This window comes from Uloborus diversus, chromosome 2 (assembly GCF_026930045.1).
Source record: "Uloborus diversus isolate 005 chromosome 2, Udiv.v.3.1, whole genome shotgun sequence".
Classification (NCBI taxonomy): domain Eukaryota; kingdom Metazoa; phylum Arthropoda; class Arachnida; order Araneae; family Uloboridae; genus Uloborus; species Uloborus diversus.
In genome coordinates, this window is record NC_072732.1 from 158,367,340 (window position 1) to 158,387,432 (window position 20,093).

Here is a 20,093-nt window from a genome sequence, read left to right on the forward strand (position 1 = left end):
CCAAAGAAAATGTACATGAATAAGTAAATAAAACTAAATAAAAATGAAAAATAAAAATAAAATTCATGAAAATAAATAAACAAATAAATAAAATAATTCAATTACTTAATTAATTAAACTGTAAATTCTAACATCAAGAGCGTTATCTGTATTTTAAAATGTTGGGAATACCTATTTATGTTGTGCATAAACTTTTATCAATCGTTACTTTTAACCAGAGCTTAACTTCTAACAAAAAAGAAGAAAATCCTATAGTCTTCATAACACATTTTTAATGGACAAAATCCGTTCAGTACATTAAAACTCACATAAAGTTGAAATCAAGTGCAAGAGCTGAGCTCTCGTGAACTCCCGTGAAAGTAAAGTCATTGTTGTAACTTGTTTTAAAGTAACTTTAAATGACTTATGTCTCTCATTCGATATTTACGATGGGCTTTCTGAAAGGAAGTCAAATACATGTAAGAACTGTTAACTGTTATGAATTGAAAGATGGCAGAAAATTCTGGGTACTGGTCCAATCAGAGGCACGGAAACTGACTTACTATCATCCTCACCGCAATAGCAGTTCATATTAAAGGAAAATTGACCGCTATGTTACAATACATTTTCGAGCAACTGGTACTGTCTGACCACGGATTGTATGGAAAGACAAACATCCGTTTTACAGCCGGAAATAGACGAATCTATTATTTTTTAGAGATGCCAGCTTTTGCAGAAGCAGAGTCTCATTCAAATGAGCGGAATACCGGTATCAAATTTTTCTTTTTCCCCATCATTCAGATAGATTCGTCTTAACTGGGCGTTTGAAAATTCCATACAATCCGTGGTTGGACAGTACTCTTAATTTTTTCTACGTTCATTTTCATGCGTGCTTCACAGAAAGGAGGGAGAGAATCCCTCATCTCTCTGGCTAGTTATATCTAATTGCTTATTTCCTATATTTATCCTAAATAGGCTTTTATATAGGTATAAAGCATGTCTAATTTATCTCTCTTGAAAGTTTGGTATATTTTATCAACCTGTGTGTTGTTTTTGAGGGGTGTTAGAGGGGAAGATAAGAAGCACTAAAGGAACATATGGTCGCAAACACAATGCCGACGCGCTACATGCACATAAAATCAGATATTGATGGAGGAAAAACAGATTACAAATTTACTACACAAACGTTTAAATCAGTTGTTTAAAGTTGTGTTGCAAGTGTTGCAACAAAGGTTCAACTGCAACAAAGGCTCAACGATTGATGAAATTTTTTCAAAACGATTCGTTATTGAGACAGTAAGTGCTTTGTCGTTGCGACGCATAAATTACAGCTGCAGGTCGCAAATTTCACCAACTGCTTTAAACCTTTCTTAAAAACTCAAATTTTGGGTAAAATCTTTTATAAGTAATAAATTTGCGACCTGTTTTGCATTCATTAGTTTCATGCAGCGTGTCAACATTGCGTTTGCGACCATATGTTCCTTATGATTCTATCTTCTTATCCTCCCCTCTAACATCCCTTAAAGTTTTGTCCAAGAGTATAGACTCACCCTGTATAAGCATATTGTTATTAAAAAAGATGTCGCACCTCTTGTTACACCTTCCTTCCGTTGTCACAATTTCACGACAATCACTCCCCTCAAGGCGTGAGGCGTGACACCGCCCCATATGTTCTTTTTTTTTTTCATTTTAAATTTTATTGGAGTTTATTAGTTTAGCAATACAGTCGACTCCCGCTACAACGCGATCCGACTTACGCGAAATGACTATAACGCGAATTTTTCACGAGTAACGAATTTTAGAGCTAACGCGAATTTTTCGCCCACAACATGATTTTTTTTAGAAGGAAGTATCAGCTTCGTTACTGGCTACTACATATTGATTTTGTGAATGTTATTACGTTCCTTTGAGCATCACTGACAGCCAAAGTTCCCACGCCAAACTAGTCTAGTGCACCAAATAACCATAATGGCACCTTAGTGTCACTTTCATTTAAAGTTTGAAAATGTGAAGAAAAAGAAAGTGTCTGATAAAAAAAATTAAAAAAGGCTAAGATTCTCGATATGCTTGAACAACTACAAAACGTCGAAGGTAGCGCGCAATAAGTATGAGTGAATCTTTCATATGTACAACTGAAAGTCAAAACAAAAAGATGTCCGTAAAAGTTTAGAACTTAGTTTCAATATTGAAGCTTGCAGAGCAGTCTAGCAAAGTAAAAATTATGAAAATGGAAGCTACGCGCGCTCTTGCATTGTGGATTAATAAAAAGATCAGGTAGAGGAGATGTAGCCACAAATTGAAACGTTTTAAATAAAAGGTGAAGAGTATTTAAAAATGTATTAGATAAGAATAACGATCTGATCTTGGAGCATAAATCATAACTAGTATACTCATTTTGTACTCGTAAATATTGCTACTGTATCTACTGTACAGTTTTATTTTGTGCATCATTTAAATTTTACTGCATGCAGTGCGTACCTTGTTGTTTTATTTTATATCTACTATTCCCTTTGGTCATTCATTTTGTGCATCTTAAGTATCTCATGTTGAATAACATTTTTTTTATTTTTTAAATACAGTAAAAGTTCAGTTCTTTATGGAAGAAACTGTAATGGTCAAGGAATGCTTTAGAGCAGTTTGAGGGGTGTTTATAAGTGCCTAAAAGTATTTGGTATGCTTTAAAAAAATTGTATGCATATATTTTTCCACAACGCGAAATTTCAACTTACGCGAGGAGTCTTGGAACGCATTCCTCGCGTAAGTCGGAACTCGACTGTAATATGAAAGTCGCTTACTTTTCGAGTTTTTTTTCTCACAGTCCTTAGAAAGTGAGATCACTTACAGCCCACACAAACAAGTCAAGATTAATTTCCTGCAGTTTCAAATGTCTTTTGGCAACACTTATGAAAGAGTGTTTCACTAGAGAAAAAGTTTAATGACCTCCGTATCTCAAAAGACTAAACGATAGACAAAAATAGAAAGTACTTCACGGCGAATTTCAGGAAAAATGAAATCGTGTTAAAAACGTTGCAATGAAAGTGTACTGCTAAAATAACAATTTCAAACGGAATAATTTTGCTTTTGATTACAGTGCTAAAGACGCAATTTGAGGCAATGATGGGAAGCAAGAAGTAAACGAACTGAATCGAGCAATAAAGCTGTTCACACGTTTGGAAGAAATTATATATATTTATGCGAGATAAAATGGAAAACGTGTAAATGTTCATCTGTAGCATTTCTATACTTATTTACGGAATCGTAGTTAAACTTTCAAAATATTTATTTTTATTTTCAAACTGTTATTTCCACACAAACGAGAAATAATATTTACTAGAAAGTCGCCCGTCAAGGTATGACGGGTGAAAATTGCTTCTATTCTTCTACATTTAAACAAAGCAATTTGCTCTTTGCTGATATTTTGATAGTTGAAATTTTAACCCTAACTCCTGTAGATTAAACCGAAACTCTAGTAGATAGCCCTCATTGCCGACTACTTTTTCGTTTCTTCACTCTCCTAAAATGACGGTTTTACCAGTAAAACAGTTAAGTAACCGAATCCAGTTCAGCCTTGTCACAATAAAGTCTTTCCCTGCACATCAAACATTACCAAAAAATATTATCAAATTATCATACCGTGGCGCGAGTTGCATTGTTGATGACGTCAGCGTTACTCCATCATTCGCTATTATTTATATGAGGATTTGTGCATATTCGCAGTCAACAGTAGTTCTTTTAAAATTGTATGAAAAATAAGGAAATTTTATTACCAATAAATGCATGACCCCATCCATAATGATCCATGTGAAAATAACACACATTTGTCAAAATTTCTATTGAAGTATATCATCTACTTAACAAATTCTTAAAAGGATAGGTTAAAATTCATACTAGGACTGCAATCAGACTTTTGATTCGGGGAGGATTTCACCAAAACATTTTGCATGAAATCTATACGATCAAAAACATTTGTTTTCATTTGTATATTCTACTGATTTTTGTTGCAATAAAATGTTTAAATGAGGGGAGATTGCTTTAAGGGTATTAACATGAGCAGATGTAAAAGGTGACGTATCTATTAAATAAAGAAACCATAGACATGGGATGTCTATGAAAGAAACGAATCTGATGTGTGTACAACGTAAGTCCACCCTTATTAAATATTCAATGTCTTTTTAATAACTCAAAATAAATAAATAAATAAATAAATAAAATAAAACAATGAAGAAAGAAATAAAGAAAATAGATGCGTGTACGCACATACGTGCGTTGAGGTTGTATTTCTCAAATTCATATGTTTGACTTTAGGAAAATGTGTTAAATATAGAATTTGGCACTTAAAAATTTAAAGGATTTTGATGTTTTAATTAGCTTTACTTATTCAAAATCTGAACGAAAAAGCTCTATTGTTTTGTAAGAAATTGTTTTCGCAGTAATTATAACACAAATAAATACTGGAGTTAATGCACTGAGTTTATACAATTCGCCAACAATAATAATTTCATTTTCAAATGAAATTGAGAAAATAATAAATAACGAATCAGTAAAAATATGTTTTCAGCTAAAATAAATAAATAAATAAATGAAAGTAAATAAATAAATGCACGAAAAAATATAATGAAAAACATATTTTGGAATAGTTTTAAAAAAATTTCTCATGAGTTAAAATGTATTTTTTTTGTGATTACGGATTATATTGTTCAATAGAGGAACGCATTAAGCAAAAAGAAAAGCAAACTTAAACCTTTTTCATCCATTTTGTTTTTAAATTGAAAAAGATAGATGCAAAAACAGTATAGAGCTGGTCCTCTGCTACTTATTAATCATCTTATTATTATTATTAGTATTGCTGTTGAAACAGTGATGATAAAATATAGTCCTACTTTTAATACTTTTGGATTAAGTTAGGTAAATGAGTGCTGAACTGTAGGTTAGAGATTTGTCAGAACATCTAAATATCAAACCTTTAAACGGGAATGCTCAAAAATAAAGATTCAAAATACAAGCGTTATTTTCTCTGAAAAAATAAAATATTACAAAAATATCGTTTCTGTTTGAAAACTGTAGCGACACGTCATTCATTTTCTCAGATAGAGGGTTTTGGTTTTCGGAAACTCTTTTCCACGTAACTATGGTTACACCACCTCTACAGTTACGTTTGTTGAGTCCTTGCAAAAGTAAAATTTCCAAAAGAAACGAAATATTTGAAGCTTTGTTTCCGAATGCAATGAAAAGAAACTATTGCCGCAGTGAACATTTCTATTATTATTATTTTTTTTTAATTTATTTTTTTGTTTTCATTTGACGAAATATTGGGTTTCACGAAATTTAAGGAAACAACATTTTGAAAAGTTTCGTTTTATTCTTCAGATAAAATTTTGTCAACAGTTTAGAAAACTTTTAAGCAAAGCAATTAGTAGTAGTTAAATATTTAAGGGGACGGTGGGGTTAGGTTACTTGTTTTTTATTTTTTACACTAGATACTTAAAATCTCTTGTGCATATGCATTTAGGCATAAATACATATACCACAAAAAAAAACTAGCTCCAACTTATTTTAAAATTTAAAAAAATAAATAAATATTTTTTGAAAAATTTAAAATGTTCCACGCGATTTAAATTTTTACATTTTTGCTTATTTTTTTCATTTTATTACGTAATAAATCATCACGAAGAAAAATTGGTATCAGTAAGTAAATTCCTTAAAAATTAAATTTTTAAGAATTTTTTTCAAATACTTCGATAAAAATTCCCCGAAATTTCTCCTGCTAGTAATTTTTAATCGAATATTTTTAAACCTTCCTGAAGTTAGATTCTATAAAGCATACCAAGTTTTATTATTTGGTAAAACATGAGGCTAAACTTTGAATTTCGTGTACTTTGAACGAAAATTGTGTCGCATGGAGCATTTTGTAGGTATCAAAATTGAGAAAAATTCATTTCGCGTAAAATGTAATTAAAGTATAATTTGCACTTACCTTTTAAAACCTCTTTTTCAGTGTTTTTATTTGTCATTATTTATTTAACCATGTTTTCTTTCAAGAACAATATTTATACTAATTTTTATTATACAAAAATTGTTTAGGCCTGCTTTGTTTACAGCTTAACAGCTGAGTTTGAGAGGAATATCTCATAAAAAATTGTTTTGTGTACTCTTTTTAAGCAGTCGTAACTTTGTTAAAAAATGTTCAATCATTAAGCAGTTTTTTGAGTTAGGTAGAGAGATGTTTAAAGTACAACAAAACACAAAAATAAAATTTTTTTTTTTAGTCAATTTTTGCCGAATTCAAGGTCTACCGTCCCCTTCAAGAAATTATACTTACGTAATTTATGCTTATTGCATCTTTGATTTCATTTTTGTGCCTGTAACAGCATTAATAACTACTACGACATATATTTCACACATATACACACAAATGCTCAAGAGCCTACTTTAACATAACTTTAGACATAGTTATTGAATTATTTACTTAGAGTATTTTCGCTTTCAGTGATATTTTTACGAAAAATTAAGCCTACTTTAACTTTTTTATTTATTTCTATTATTTATCTTAGTAAAAAAAATACTAAAAGGTAAAAATTAGAAATATATAGCCAATTATTGAAATCATGCATACATAAAAGTATTCTTTTCTTCCAAATATCTTAAACAGTGAGGAAAATGGGACTCTAAATGCATCAGGTATTTTTGTCGCTTGCACTGGATGATAGTTCTGCATTAATGCAAACATCAAGCTGCTATAGAGATAAAATAATATCTTTTCTACCGAAAGCTCTCTCTCTCTCTCTCTTTTTTTGTCACTGATTTGAAATACAGTAAAGTAACGGCACCAGTAACAGACATGCTACAGACATCGCTCTCAGGTTAACTCAATTTGCTGAACCTTTTAATGTATTTAGATTTTTAAAGCTATTTTTCTCTTATGCAACTACATCTCATCTAACGTTTGGCTGATTTTGGATCCTCTGAATGAGTTAATTCTATTTTTATTCGCTCAATTTCGAAAAAAAAGGTTCGACCCTCCAGTAACAGACACCGAAAAAAACTGATGATGTCCAGTAACATACAAGATAAGGAAAGGATAAGTAATGGACAAATTTCCCTTTTTCTCTTCAAAATGTGCAAAAAATCCTTATTTTTAGAACTAAAGCCTTATTAAATGTAAATGTACATGAAACAGCATGTGACCTCGTAGTGGCTGCTTATAACCTTCCACTACTGCCTTGTAGATACTAACTGGTCCATAAAATACACTCTGATAACACTAGATGTTTGCACCGTATGCATGTGCCACTGTTTTACCCACCGAACATTTTTATTATTAAAATTCAAACTAACGACTCTCTGTTACTGAATCCTTGTCTGTTATAAAAGACCGTTACCCTAGAAAATAATTAAGTAATAGAAATTTAGAAGAAAAACATATAGGTATATTTGATCGCTAAAAGCAGAAATTTATTTATAAATTAACCGTTCATTTGTTCCTGTGTTAAAATCATATTCACTTAACTTTAAAAACGTTACGCTTGGTTAGTCATTTTTCAAAAGTTACTGGTTAAACGCAGATCACACTTAAAACATACCGTCCGTACTAAACGAAGGTTACCAATGATTGTCATATCCTCAGGCAAAAAGCTCTACTTTAATCGAAGGCCCATCTTCATTCAAATCAAAGTTCTATTGTGCTCTTCGCTCCATTTAACACGAATTTCTTTTCTTCTAGCACATCAATAACTTCATAAATATAAAAAATGACTGCAACAGCTGATACAGTTGAGTAAAAAAATAGACTCAGAGGGTTAGCGCATCGTTTAGAACACCCCCTTACGCCCACGCAATTGGGCTGTCACCGACATCTGTCAGTATCTATGGGTCATGCCTCTCCGTTGAGAAGTGAGGTCCGGGCAAAAAGAAGAGATAAATTTGAACTCTTCTGGCATTGAAAAGTCGGCTTCTGCACGTCAAAATCCCAGGTGAAACATTTCTTTTATGTTTATAAACAGATGAAGAGTGATCTTTGTTAGGGTTTTTGACGTCGAAAAATTGACTGGATAGGATATGTACTCCTTGGAACTAAGTTGTGCTTAGTTGAATAAACTTTGAATGATCAACGTGCCAAGAGACTTAGTCTTCCTAAAAGATAAAAGCATACGCTGAAAAGCATATGCTGAAGATGTTTACAGTAATGGAACAGAGTTTCGGTTGATGAATCGAATTTGTAAGTAAATGAGCAAGACACAATGGTATAGGATACGTTGTAGTAGAAGTGGATACAGACTAATTTTGGTGGATCTTACTGAAGAATATTGGGTTTTGGGTACGAAAAATTTCTGAGACTATTTTTTTTCAACAAAAGAGCACAATAGTGTCCCTTTATTTTTTGCCGAAATCGGTGAAAAAAATCTTTAAAATGATGCCCGAATTATGGAGCTAGATAAAGTTGAAAAAGTTCTGACCTTCCCACGAAAAATCACCTTTGATAAATCTTTACTAATAAAAAAGCCGAAAGTATCTCTGTCCGGATCTCTCTCTGTCTCTCAGGATCTCTGTGACGCGCATAGCGCCTAGACCGTTCGGTCGATTTACATACAATTTGGCACAAAGTTAGTTTGTAGCATGGGGTAGCTACACTTCGAAGCGATTTTTCGAAAATTCGAAGTGGTTCTTTTTCTATTCCAATTTTGATAACAAAATTATCATAAGATGTACGAGTAAATTACGAAATTATCATAACGTGGAACCGTAACATGGGCACAAGCTTATTGGCGAGATACGAAATTATCATAACGTGGAACCGTAAAATAGGTACAAGCCAATTGGCGAGAAAATTCACCACACATTATTTGTAAATATACAGGCGAACCAAAAGACTTTTTAATTTTTCTATTACGGGCAAAGCCGTGCGGGTATACTAGTAATATATATAGTATTTGTCTCGAAAAATTTCTATAGACATTATTCAAAACAACTAAACTTTTTTTGATGAAGTGTTTAACATTCATAATATTTAAAAACATTTCCAATTCTTAGAAAATAATGCTCTAGAGACTATGCTCTACACTTTAGTAATCAATCAGGCAAATTGAAAAACACCATCAGAAATATTTTCCCCACTTCCCACTCACAATTCCACGTTAAATAATCGATAATGTAATGAGAAACCAACGGCAAGAAATATCACTGATGGAAAAATATATTTTAGTACAGATCACTTCGAAAAATTTATTGGCAACTTGAAACTATTTCGTGACAAAATATCGTAAATCATGGAAGGGTTGGTAGCATTGCATAATTTATTGCTGACAATTTTGATTCTTCAGTAGCACATAGGGGTTATTGAACTTTCTTCATTGTTTGGTGATTTCGCGTATTTTTATGCAAATTAACCGTTACCAAATATCTGTCTGGTATGGAATAATTTTTAAAGCTTCCACTACTTCCTCACGACTTTGTTTTTCGAGTAATTTTCGAAAGAAGGAGTGGATAATTTGAAAGCTCTCTATTAGTATTGGAACAGTCTAGTAATTCTGTTAGCGTTTGAATAACGTTCTATTAGCATTTAAGTAGCATTAACAGTATTCTGTATGAGAAGGGACAAACTGTTGTAAACATCGTAACCATTTTGAATAATGGGGATGTTTCCTTCAGTTAAAAGTACTACTTTTAATCACTGAAATTGATAGAATAAGCAAAACAAATGACATGGAGCGAGAAAAAAACGTTCATTTCCCAAACGCTTGATTTTTAATTCGTTTTTTAAAATGTCCGATTTTGAAAATAAGGCGTGGTTTTTATGGCGTCACAAATGATGAACTTAAGCGCATCTGTCTACTGCGTTTCCACGTTATGATAATCAAGAAGTGAATTAAATATTGCGCTCTGAGAATGGCAATAGTGAATGCTATTTCATCATTTGTGATGTCATCGGCAAAAGCGTAAACAATGATAAAATAAACAAAGTGCACCGATTTAAGTAATTTTTTAAAAATAGTAAACTTAAACAAATTTTTTATAAAATGGTCAGATCCTATGTTGTTAAGCATGCTCTTTCAGAAAAAAAAATACTTTAAAAATTTTGGAAACGACCCCATTGGTTATTCTCAGTTATGTCGTCATGTTACAGACGTGAAAATATAGTTTCCAAGTTGTTTGTACGCCAAATCTTCCTTATAGGATAAAAATAGAATAGCAACTAAAATAACAATCATGTATGCCTTTTTTTTTTCACAAATGGTGCTTGTCGCTAAATTTATGAGCGTTTCGTAGAAACAATATTCATCTTACTGTAAGAAAATAATTTTAATTGGGCACTAATTTCTCGGTATGTCTTAAAAACGCTGACAACTAATGATTTGGACTGCGGAGTCGAAGGGAAAATGACCGACTCCGACTCTTATTCCGAAAGTTTTGAAACAGTCAAATCTTAATCCTCTACCCCGAAATCAGTCCGACTCCGACTTCGGTTCCGCAAACACTGGCACTGTTGCGGACTTTCAGGGAAAAGGGCCGACTCCGACTCTTGGAGTTTTAAACCTTCGATTGCCGATTCCGTCTCCTTTACCCCAAAATCAGTTCGACTCAGGCGCCACGACTCCGACTCCGCTGCCCTGCTAATGATACAAATATGCAAGTTCATGATTTTTCAATCCTGTAAGCTAATTTGAAGATTGGACTTACGTTAAGGGGCTATTCATTAATTACCTAAGGATGATTTTGGCAATTTTTGTCCCCCCCCCCCCTCTGTTACGTAAGATTTTTCTCCCCCCCCCCCTATTCTTACGTAAGATTCCATTTCGGTTTTCAAAAATAACGAATCTTATATCACTGGAATCGTTGTTAAATTCACTATTATTAAATTAAACCTTTTTGTGTAAAGAAATATTTCCTAAAATCTAGACTGAATGTTTTTTCGACATTTCTTCGTATATGATGCGATGCTAATTAAAAATAAAACATGCCATACATAGTGCGATTCTTTTATTATATTTTACACAAATTCATTCTTTGTAATACAAATAAAAAACAGCTCGTCCTAAATTGTTTTTTACCTTCCAGACGCAAATGAAATATAATCCCTGCCAAACCACTTGACCGCGCGATTTCTAATGTAAAATATCGACTTGGAAAATATTATGTAAGAATGGGTTTTGACCTACCTTAAAGTAAGGGTATGTAGAAATTTTTTTTAATCCCCTACTTGTCGGGACCCTTACGTAATTAATGAATGGCCCCTAGTAAGGTTTATTTAGTTCTATCCCGATAATATCTTTGCTAGGCGTCAGCAATGTTCTTGTACTGAATTTTTAGCATTTAGACATCCGTTGTTGAATTCCGATATATTCAATGAAATTCTCACAACTATATTTTATACGCCCTTAAATAGGACACTCAACCCAAATCGTCGACCTGTGAAGTATATTTTGGCAATCTTGGCATCAAAAAGTCATGATCATAACATCACAACACCCTCTATTTGGTGGGGCAACATGAATGTCTGTTAAAGATTTATCTAAAAGAAACGATCAATTTTACAACATTCTTATCCGTATTTTTCTACCTTTTCCAGACAGCAACGTCTTCTGGGAAGAAGGAGCAAGTGTCTTTATTTTTGGTCTCGTTTTTTAAGGATTACCGTTTAGAATCGCCCTTCTTGTAAGATGAAAGCTTTGCTAATTCACTCTTATCGCGTAAAAAAGATTCACCACTTTTATGAAATCTAGTTTTCCCCCAAAGCTTTGAATTTTAAGAACTGAATGGCGTTATCAGTTACTGTTGAGGCTACAATTACCATATATACTCTTAAAAGCGAAGTTGAGATTCTTGCAGCATTTCAGTAGACCACATGCTAGTGTTGCATTTATGAACTGGAATCATTATAAATTTTTAAGGAAATTTCATTTCGTTACAGTTGTTCTTTGAAGCAAAATGTACCAGAAATTAAATCATAGCTGTTGATATTTTATTCTCTTTTACTTCTCTTAATTTTCAAGAATCCATTAAACATTTAATTACAACTATTGTTCAATAATGGAGGGGTTTTCTTTGTTACTGAAACATGAGTGTTGAAGCATTAAATACAAGGGCTGTCAAAAATTGATTTGAAGGTTTGAAATGTAAAGTAAGTCATCAACTGTAAGTATTAATTAATAATGCTCACACAATTAAAAATCCGCAGAAAATACTTTTAGATAAGTAGTACACGTTTTTAAAAATAGTATTACTAAAACGGATCCCATGGTCCGACAAACTACTTTTTGCATCTAATTTGAAAAAGTCTATAGAACTTCTTCACATCTTCAATGGGATATGTTAAATCACAGTAGGGATTTTTTTTTCTTTTGAATCATGCTTAGAAATTGATTGAAGCTTTTCAATGATAAACTATTCGCTAAATTAAGACTATGCTATCTTCTGAAGTACGGTAAATGTTTTGTAGTGTGTTTCACCAAAGTAACCAATTGTGAAAAGCGCCAAGCTGCCTGCAGGAGATGGGGATTAATTTAACTGTGCAAGATACACTAATAAGCACTAACGTGTAGACACTATATTTCTTAACCCGCAAATTGGCCCCATTTTTTGGTAAAATATTCCACTATTTTTTTAAAATGTGTTCCTGGCGCCAATTTTTAATCGATAAATCCGTTTGTCCACAACTTGCATAAACACAATTATTTCTTAACTGTTTGTTGCTGCTGTCAATAACATTAAATTCAACACAGTGACAAGAAAAAGTATTTTTAATACCTTCGAAACACTTATTTGCTCCTTAAAATGCCACCTCAGCGATAACAATATCCGTGAAGACGATATTTTTTATAATGACAAATGAGTAATTAATGTGATATGAGGACTTACCCATTAGTGATTGGCGCTGCGACAAGAAAGGGCGGCAACTCCGCAAGGTCTTCCTGATGATCGTAGACCAGGGTCTCGACCATGGAGCCCTTCGAGCTGCCGAAAGACACCCTAATGGAAAGAAAAAGGATAAGAAATTAGGAGCTGTGACAAACAAATGATGAAAGATTATGTGTCTTATAAAGGAGCGGAATTAAGGGTCCCATCCCACACCACAGAGAGCCTCTACTAGCACAGTATACAATTTTTTATGGTGTTTGAAGCTCTGAAGATATGGTTAAATCTGATTTTGAACTCCATAGCTAACGTGTAACTAGATACGAGAACAATTTAAGGAAATAAAGAAAAATAAAATCACAAAAGAAAACAAAAATTACACAAGCGTGTTTTGGAGCAACAAGCAACCTCTTTCCTATGTAAAAACATCTTGAGATTTCAGATACTAAGCAGCAAACATAACGAAGTAATATCTACCATCGTGAACATTGCTGAGTGGCTTGAAGCTGAAAAGTTTCCTTAAGGACCTGGTTTCTCTTGAAAGAGGAGTTTATTGCAACCCCAAACACGTGCAATTATCTTTTCAATTTTGGCTGTTGAACGTTGAATTTCCTCAGTAACTGCTTTTTAACTCTTACTATATAAACCAAACATTCTTCTTATTAAATTCTCACATTTTACACCCAATATTCATTTCTTTCTTAAATTACAAGAGATGAATATTATATTTCAACTAGAAATAATGAAAAAAAGGGGGGGGGGGGGACGCTCTTCAAGAAACTTACAGATTTTGCTTTCTTTATCAATTCTTCTCAGTGTTTCATAATTTTATGAAAAATATGAAGCAGGGAAAAAAACTCAAATGCGAAGAGTAATTGTAATTGCTTATACAGATTGTCTCATCAGTTTAAAAATTCACACAACCGTTTAATGAAACTTATATTTAAAAAAATCCATTGCAAAAGTTGAATTTTAATTCGAATTGCTACAAATTATGCAGGCTTTTTTATTTATTATTTTTTAATTTTTTTTTATAATGACGAAACCAACAACAAAGTACAAAAAGTAACCAACATGAATTTAACACTATGTTGCGTTAAGGGTGATATGATAACCTCTTTTTCCTGCGTTTCCCTCTCCCCACTCCCCCGCCCCCATAAAAAAACCGTTAGTGTTGCTTCGGTATAAATGCCAGTAAAACTTTACAATGACGAAGTAAAACATTGGTTAAATCCGGTGGTGGTTCTTGTTATTGCTTTCAATTGGTAGGATCCGGTAAACCTGTTTCTATTTAGGTGCATAAAAAGAATAATTCGGAAAATACCTGTTCTTTTCAGTGAGTAACTGGTAATTACGCTTAAAAATTAATCAAACTCGCTAAATTTGGTATATAAGCAATGGTAAAACCATTCTTTTTATTTTTCAAGTGAAGCATAAGAGAGCTGATAAACTACCTTCAATGCCACAAAACTAACAGAATTAAAAATTATGTTTCAAACTTGTGATTAATGACAATTTAACAAAGTATTAATATTAACTAAATAGTAGTAATGATGAAAGTTACCTTATTGAAACACTTTTCAAATAAGTTACTTATCAAACCTTTATTTAAGGTAAAAGCTTTAAAACTTATTCATGACAGCATTATGTGTTCATAATGTAAAGTTAAAAATTTGATTGTATCCAATATTTTTTATTTCAAAATAACGAACAATAGAGAACTAATTGTATGTATTCCCCACTAACAACATAATATCGAAAATAAAATATTTTCCTTAGATTGATACCATGATTAAATAGTTGTTGACCTTTTAAACAAAATGAATAAATTTACATATTACATGGCTTTTTAAACTAATCTTTACAATCGTTGAGAAAGCATTGTGAACCTGTAGATTTGTTTTCTTTGCTGAGGTAGTATGGTTACGGAGAAAACCTTCAAAGTAAAAGAGTGATTTTGTCGCTTTCAATGAGTTTAGTTCGAGTTTTTGATTTTCAATGCACTACTTTAGGACTTCCGTATTGTTAGCTAAAGACTACTAATATCGATACTATTATTGTTTACGTTTATTTATTTTTTGACTGTCTGTTTTCAAAATATCTGAAACTGAAAATGCATTAGAAATTACATAACTTCGTAATAAAACCGATCGATGTTTTTTCAGAGATTTGTCTTATGTAGAAAGAAATGACTCAAATTGAACAACAAGAAGTTCCGTCTAGAACTATACAAGCCTACTTTTCCATATACCCATACTACTTTCTAGTACCTGATCAATATTCTCAAAAATAGCTAAAATTTCAAATTGTTTTAAACATATTTTTGCTAATTTCTAGGAATAAAGTATTCCTCACACATCTAAAAAAAAAAAAAGCAGCACCTTTTAAACAAAGCAGCTAATACACTTTTTTCCCTTAAAAAAATTCTTTAACAGCTTTCAAAACGAAAAAATAATAATTAAAATTAATAAGCTTATTAAAATAAATACATCATATCAAAAAAAATGATTTTTTTCCCCTATTGCCAAAAATAATTTTTTAAATGAATTAATGCACTTACCAAAATAAATAAAAACAATAAAATGTCAACTTCAAGAAATACTTTTCATTGTCAAAAAAAAGAAAAAAAAAATCGTCTGCGCATATCGTTATGTAGAAACATAAATGACTTTGAGTTTATTTGCCGAAAACTGAATACCTAAATTAAAACTTTAGCGTGAAAATAAAAACCAATCATATCAACAATAATTATTTCACAGTGAAAACCATAGCTGCGGAGTCGGAGTCGGAGTCAATCTCATTTTGGGATAAAGGAGTCGGAGACGAATATCCAAGAATTGGAGTCAGTCATTTGTCCTACGTGTATAAATTTTTGCCAAAGCTACGAAGTCAGAGTCGAAGTCGGGGAGTCGGAGTCCGATTAATTGTCGGCCACAGGAGTCGGAGTCGGAGTCAGGGACCTCTAAATTCTCAGAGTCGGAGTCTGGAGTTTGGCGTCAATAGCTATTTCCAACAAAATTTGTTTGAAATAAATCCGCCTCCAAGTACGGAATCTACTTTGACTTTCAGTTTCCCCGTAGGCGCTGATGTTAAGTTTTTTTGAAATGTTCAAAATTGTACAAAAAATTGTTCAAATCAAAAAGTGAAATATGGGACTGAGGTGTCCTCGCCGAGATCTTTCGAACAAAAAAAGTTTGTTCGAATCGGACTATTCATTCAAAAGTTATTAGGGGGACAGACAGACAGACCGACAGACCGACGGACCGACAGACCGACAGACATTTTTCCCCATCTCAATACCCTACTTTCCAATTTTTAATTTTTCGATATTTATTTAATTATTTTATTTATTTTTGATTTTTTTTGAGCAATCACGATTGCTTATTGCTTTCATTTGACTGTTTTTGATGTCCTATCATTTTTCCCACCGCCACCCTCCACAGCATCACCGTCGACCGGGTCCTGCACCTCTAGCGAAAACCGTCTCCAGGTTTCGTCAATATCCTATACTTACACGCATACATACACGCACCTACACACCTACACAAACACACACACACACTCACATACACGCAACTACCCACACACTCATGCCTGCACACAGACACAAACACATATGCCTACACACACATACCCCCCCACACACACACATACACACAACTACCCACACACTCATGCCTGCATACAGACACAAACACATATTCCTACACATATGTAATATTACATACACATACCCCCACACACACATACACACAACTACCCACACACTCATGCCTGCACACAGACACAAACACACATGCCTACACACAGATACACATACCCCCTACACACAAACACACACGCCTACATGCACACACACACACACTCATGATTGCGAAAAACATAATTTGAATTCAAGATGACAAAATTCAAATTATTATTATTATTTTTTTTTTTTTTTTCGCGACATTTTTAAGATGCATTAAGCCTTCTTTCATGCTTTTTTCTTCTTTTTCTGACTTTTACTTAGAAAATAGGCTAAAAAGCACCGTAACATGCAGGGTCTGATTATTGAATGGGCCAACTAGGCTGTGGCCTAGGGCCCCTACTTTTTGGGGGCCCCCAAACGGCTATTTTTTTCACTAATAACTAAAACAGTTTTCGGCAATGGCTAAAATTGTAAGGGCTGACTACGCAGGGGCCCCAAAAAAGCTTATGGCCTAGGGCCCCCTGATATGTTAATCGGGTCCTGGTAATATGTTATTGATGTTCTACGTTAGAAAGTATTACATGAGTTCACAAAATTGGTTTTCAACTCTACGGGTGAATTCAACTCTTCATTTATGACCTTTGAGACCGCAAAAGGACAACCGCAGTTTCACCGCTAATTCCCACGATTTTGGTCATAATTTTTTGAAGCTAAGTATTCCCCCGTGGATCTGCTGATTTGCCGATGGTGTACAATTGTTGGGAAGAGCATAAAACACAGGTTGTGAATAGAGCATCTGTTATTTTTTGGGATAAACTAAGTTTGCATTTTTATTAGATGTCGATATTATTTTTGAAATTTGCGTTTTGTAGAAGATTGCTGCTGAATAAATAATAGATAGTATGCAGGAGCTGGCTCAGCAAATTCAAGTTTGATATGATTAACTTAAGCTAAATTTAGCATTCACATATATTTTAATATTTTCGAAAGGGATTTGATACAAATAAGTAACGCAAAGTCGAACAATAATTTTTATTCTCAGTAACCTCAACTCCTTTTAGTTCAAGTTAGCAATTTTATTTTGAATTATTAGCAGGTTTTCCCAAAATTTTGAGTCGTATTATTTCCTAGGCAGGTTGCGATATATTTATGTTTTCTGTGATACTCCTATCCGTAGCACAAAAGGATCCGTTTCAGCAGCTTTCTCACTGATTAATAAGCGTTACGGGACAAGTGCGAGTTATATGGAAGAAAAGAGCATTAAATTTAGAAATATTAATTCAAAATTAATTCAAAATAAAATTGCATAAAAAATAATTTATTTATGCAATTTTATTTTGAACTTATATGCTTTTAGCAATAGTTTGATGCAGTATTCACCTTAGACATTTTAAAGGTATTTTTCAATAACAACAAATCATTTTTTCATCAACATAGTACACATTTTACTCTTGTTCTGGAGCTGACTCTGAACAATAAATTAGCCTATTAGTGAAACAATGTCAGAAATGTAATATTTTTTTCCCTCATAGAAATAAATTTCAATATATGCAATTACAAAATAGCAATACATTTAAAAACAATTAACATTTTACTGGGGACATATTCCCCCGCCAAGGAAAGTGACACGACTCAAAAACAAAATATGAAAAATTTAAAAAAAAAAAAAAGTTAAAAACAGCATAGTAGAAAATCAAGATTTTATACAATAGCGGTTTTGAATGATTTTGTCTCAAATATTACAACTCCGGCAAAAAATTATAATATGATGTTTACTGGTTAGTTTTTGTTGTCTAAATTAAGAATGCATACTTAAAGTTTTGAATTTTTTTCTTCTAAACTATTAACTTTTAATGATTTGTCAATATTTAATATATCGTTTTTAAACTACCAAGCTATGTAAACTAACTTTGTGAGTTATGAGGAAGAAAATAGCATTAAATTTAGATTTAAAATCAACAGTTAGCAGGTTTTCCCAAAATTTTGAGTCGTGTTATTTCCTAGACAGGGTGCGATATATTTATGTTTTCTGTGATACTCCTATCCGTAGCACAAAGGGATCCGTTTCAGCATCCTTTCTCACTGATTAATAAGCGTTACGGGACAAGTGCGAGTTATGTGGAAGAAAAGAGTATTTAATTAGAATTTATGTTTTCTGTGATACTCCTACCCGTAGAACAAAGGGATCCGTTTCAGCATCCTTTCTCACTGATTAATAAGTGTTACGGTACAAGTGCTAGTTAAATGGAAGAAAAGAGCATTAAATTTAGATTTAAAATAAACTGTTAGTAGGTTTTTCCAAAATTTTGGGACGTGTCACTTTTTTGTCGGTGTACGATATATTTACGTTTTCTGTGATACTCCTATTCGTAGCTCAAAGAGATCCGTTTCAGCATACCACCTCACTGATTAATAAGTGTTACGGGACAAAATCCAAAAAAAAAAATCCCCACCCCCACGGATAACGTGACTCATGCGCCGGGGAAAGACCACGAGGAGGAGGGGTCAGAGTTTAATTTTTGCTCAAACAAAAGTTAAAGCACCCCCTTTGACGTGCGCCCTGAAAGAGTCCTTTTAAGCATGCGGGCCGCATCTGGGCCTCCTCCGTCAATGCATTGTAATGAAGGAGCTTTTGAAAGCGCTCCCTGCCGGGGGACACTTTTGATTGTGTCCCATGGGTAAACAATGGGCGGCGGGAGGAAGCGACGGTGCATGAGAACGGAAGGAGCGGAGAGTCCGGGATTAGCTGGAGATTGTTATTATTTATTCAATTCAACTTGTTGATGATAAACACCTGGGGGGATGTAGTGGGCAGTGAATCATAACTGGGCAATCGAAACTGGGAAAGGAGTGTCAGAAACAGATTTTCAGCAAACATTATGGTTAAAGGGGAATAATCAAACTTGATGAAATAGATACAGTGAAATTTCTTTAACACAAAAACGCTTAACATGAAAATTCGGGTAACAAGCACTGGTATAGCGGCCGGTACATTATATTGTACAATTTAATACACATCTTTTAATACGAAATTCTATCAACATGCAAATTTATTTCGGGCCATTAAGTTTCGTGTTAAACGATTTTCACTATTTGCTGATGGGCATCTAGTGCAGTGGCAGATACAACGGGAGGGTCATGGGGGTCATCATCCCCTTCCCCCTAAACCATCGACAACAGTATTCATCCACATTGCATTCAAACACTTTATGCATAAAATGTAGACGATTACAGTTTCTTTCCAATTCATAAATTATTTTTGAAATAGTTGAACAAATTCTTCGTTTCACAGCTTATGAAATTAATCGGCAACGTTTAATCCCAATCAGGTGCCTTCTTCCTGGACAATTTAGTGCTTTTTATTGACCCCCAAACAGTTTCAGAAATTTTTCGTACCCAAAACCGTAATTTCGTTCATGAGGAGGGGGGGGGTCTCTCTTCAGCATGACTCCCTCCCCCTAAAATGGTTTTCTGTCTCCGATCCTGATCAAGTATATGAACTTCAGTGTCAGGGTGGCTTCCGTCTTAATATAAAATCATACATACATTCACATTAACATACATTACATATACATAA

At 33.2% G+C, this 20,093-nt stretch overlaps 1 protein-coding gene across 1 annotated transcript in view; it reads right to left on the minus strand.

The window, feature by feature from the left end:
* The window catches only part of LOC129216116 (uncharacterized), a 296,050-nt gene that overhangs the window by 181,679 nt on the left and 94,278 nt on the right, over positions 1-20,093 (minus strand). Inside the window, exon 2 of the mRNA XM_054850268.1 lies at positions 12,832-12,942. Within this exon, the coding sequence (XP_054706243.1) occupies positions 12,832-12,942 (111 nt within the window). The remainder of the gene's footprint in view (positions 1-12,831; positions 12,943-20,093) is intronic.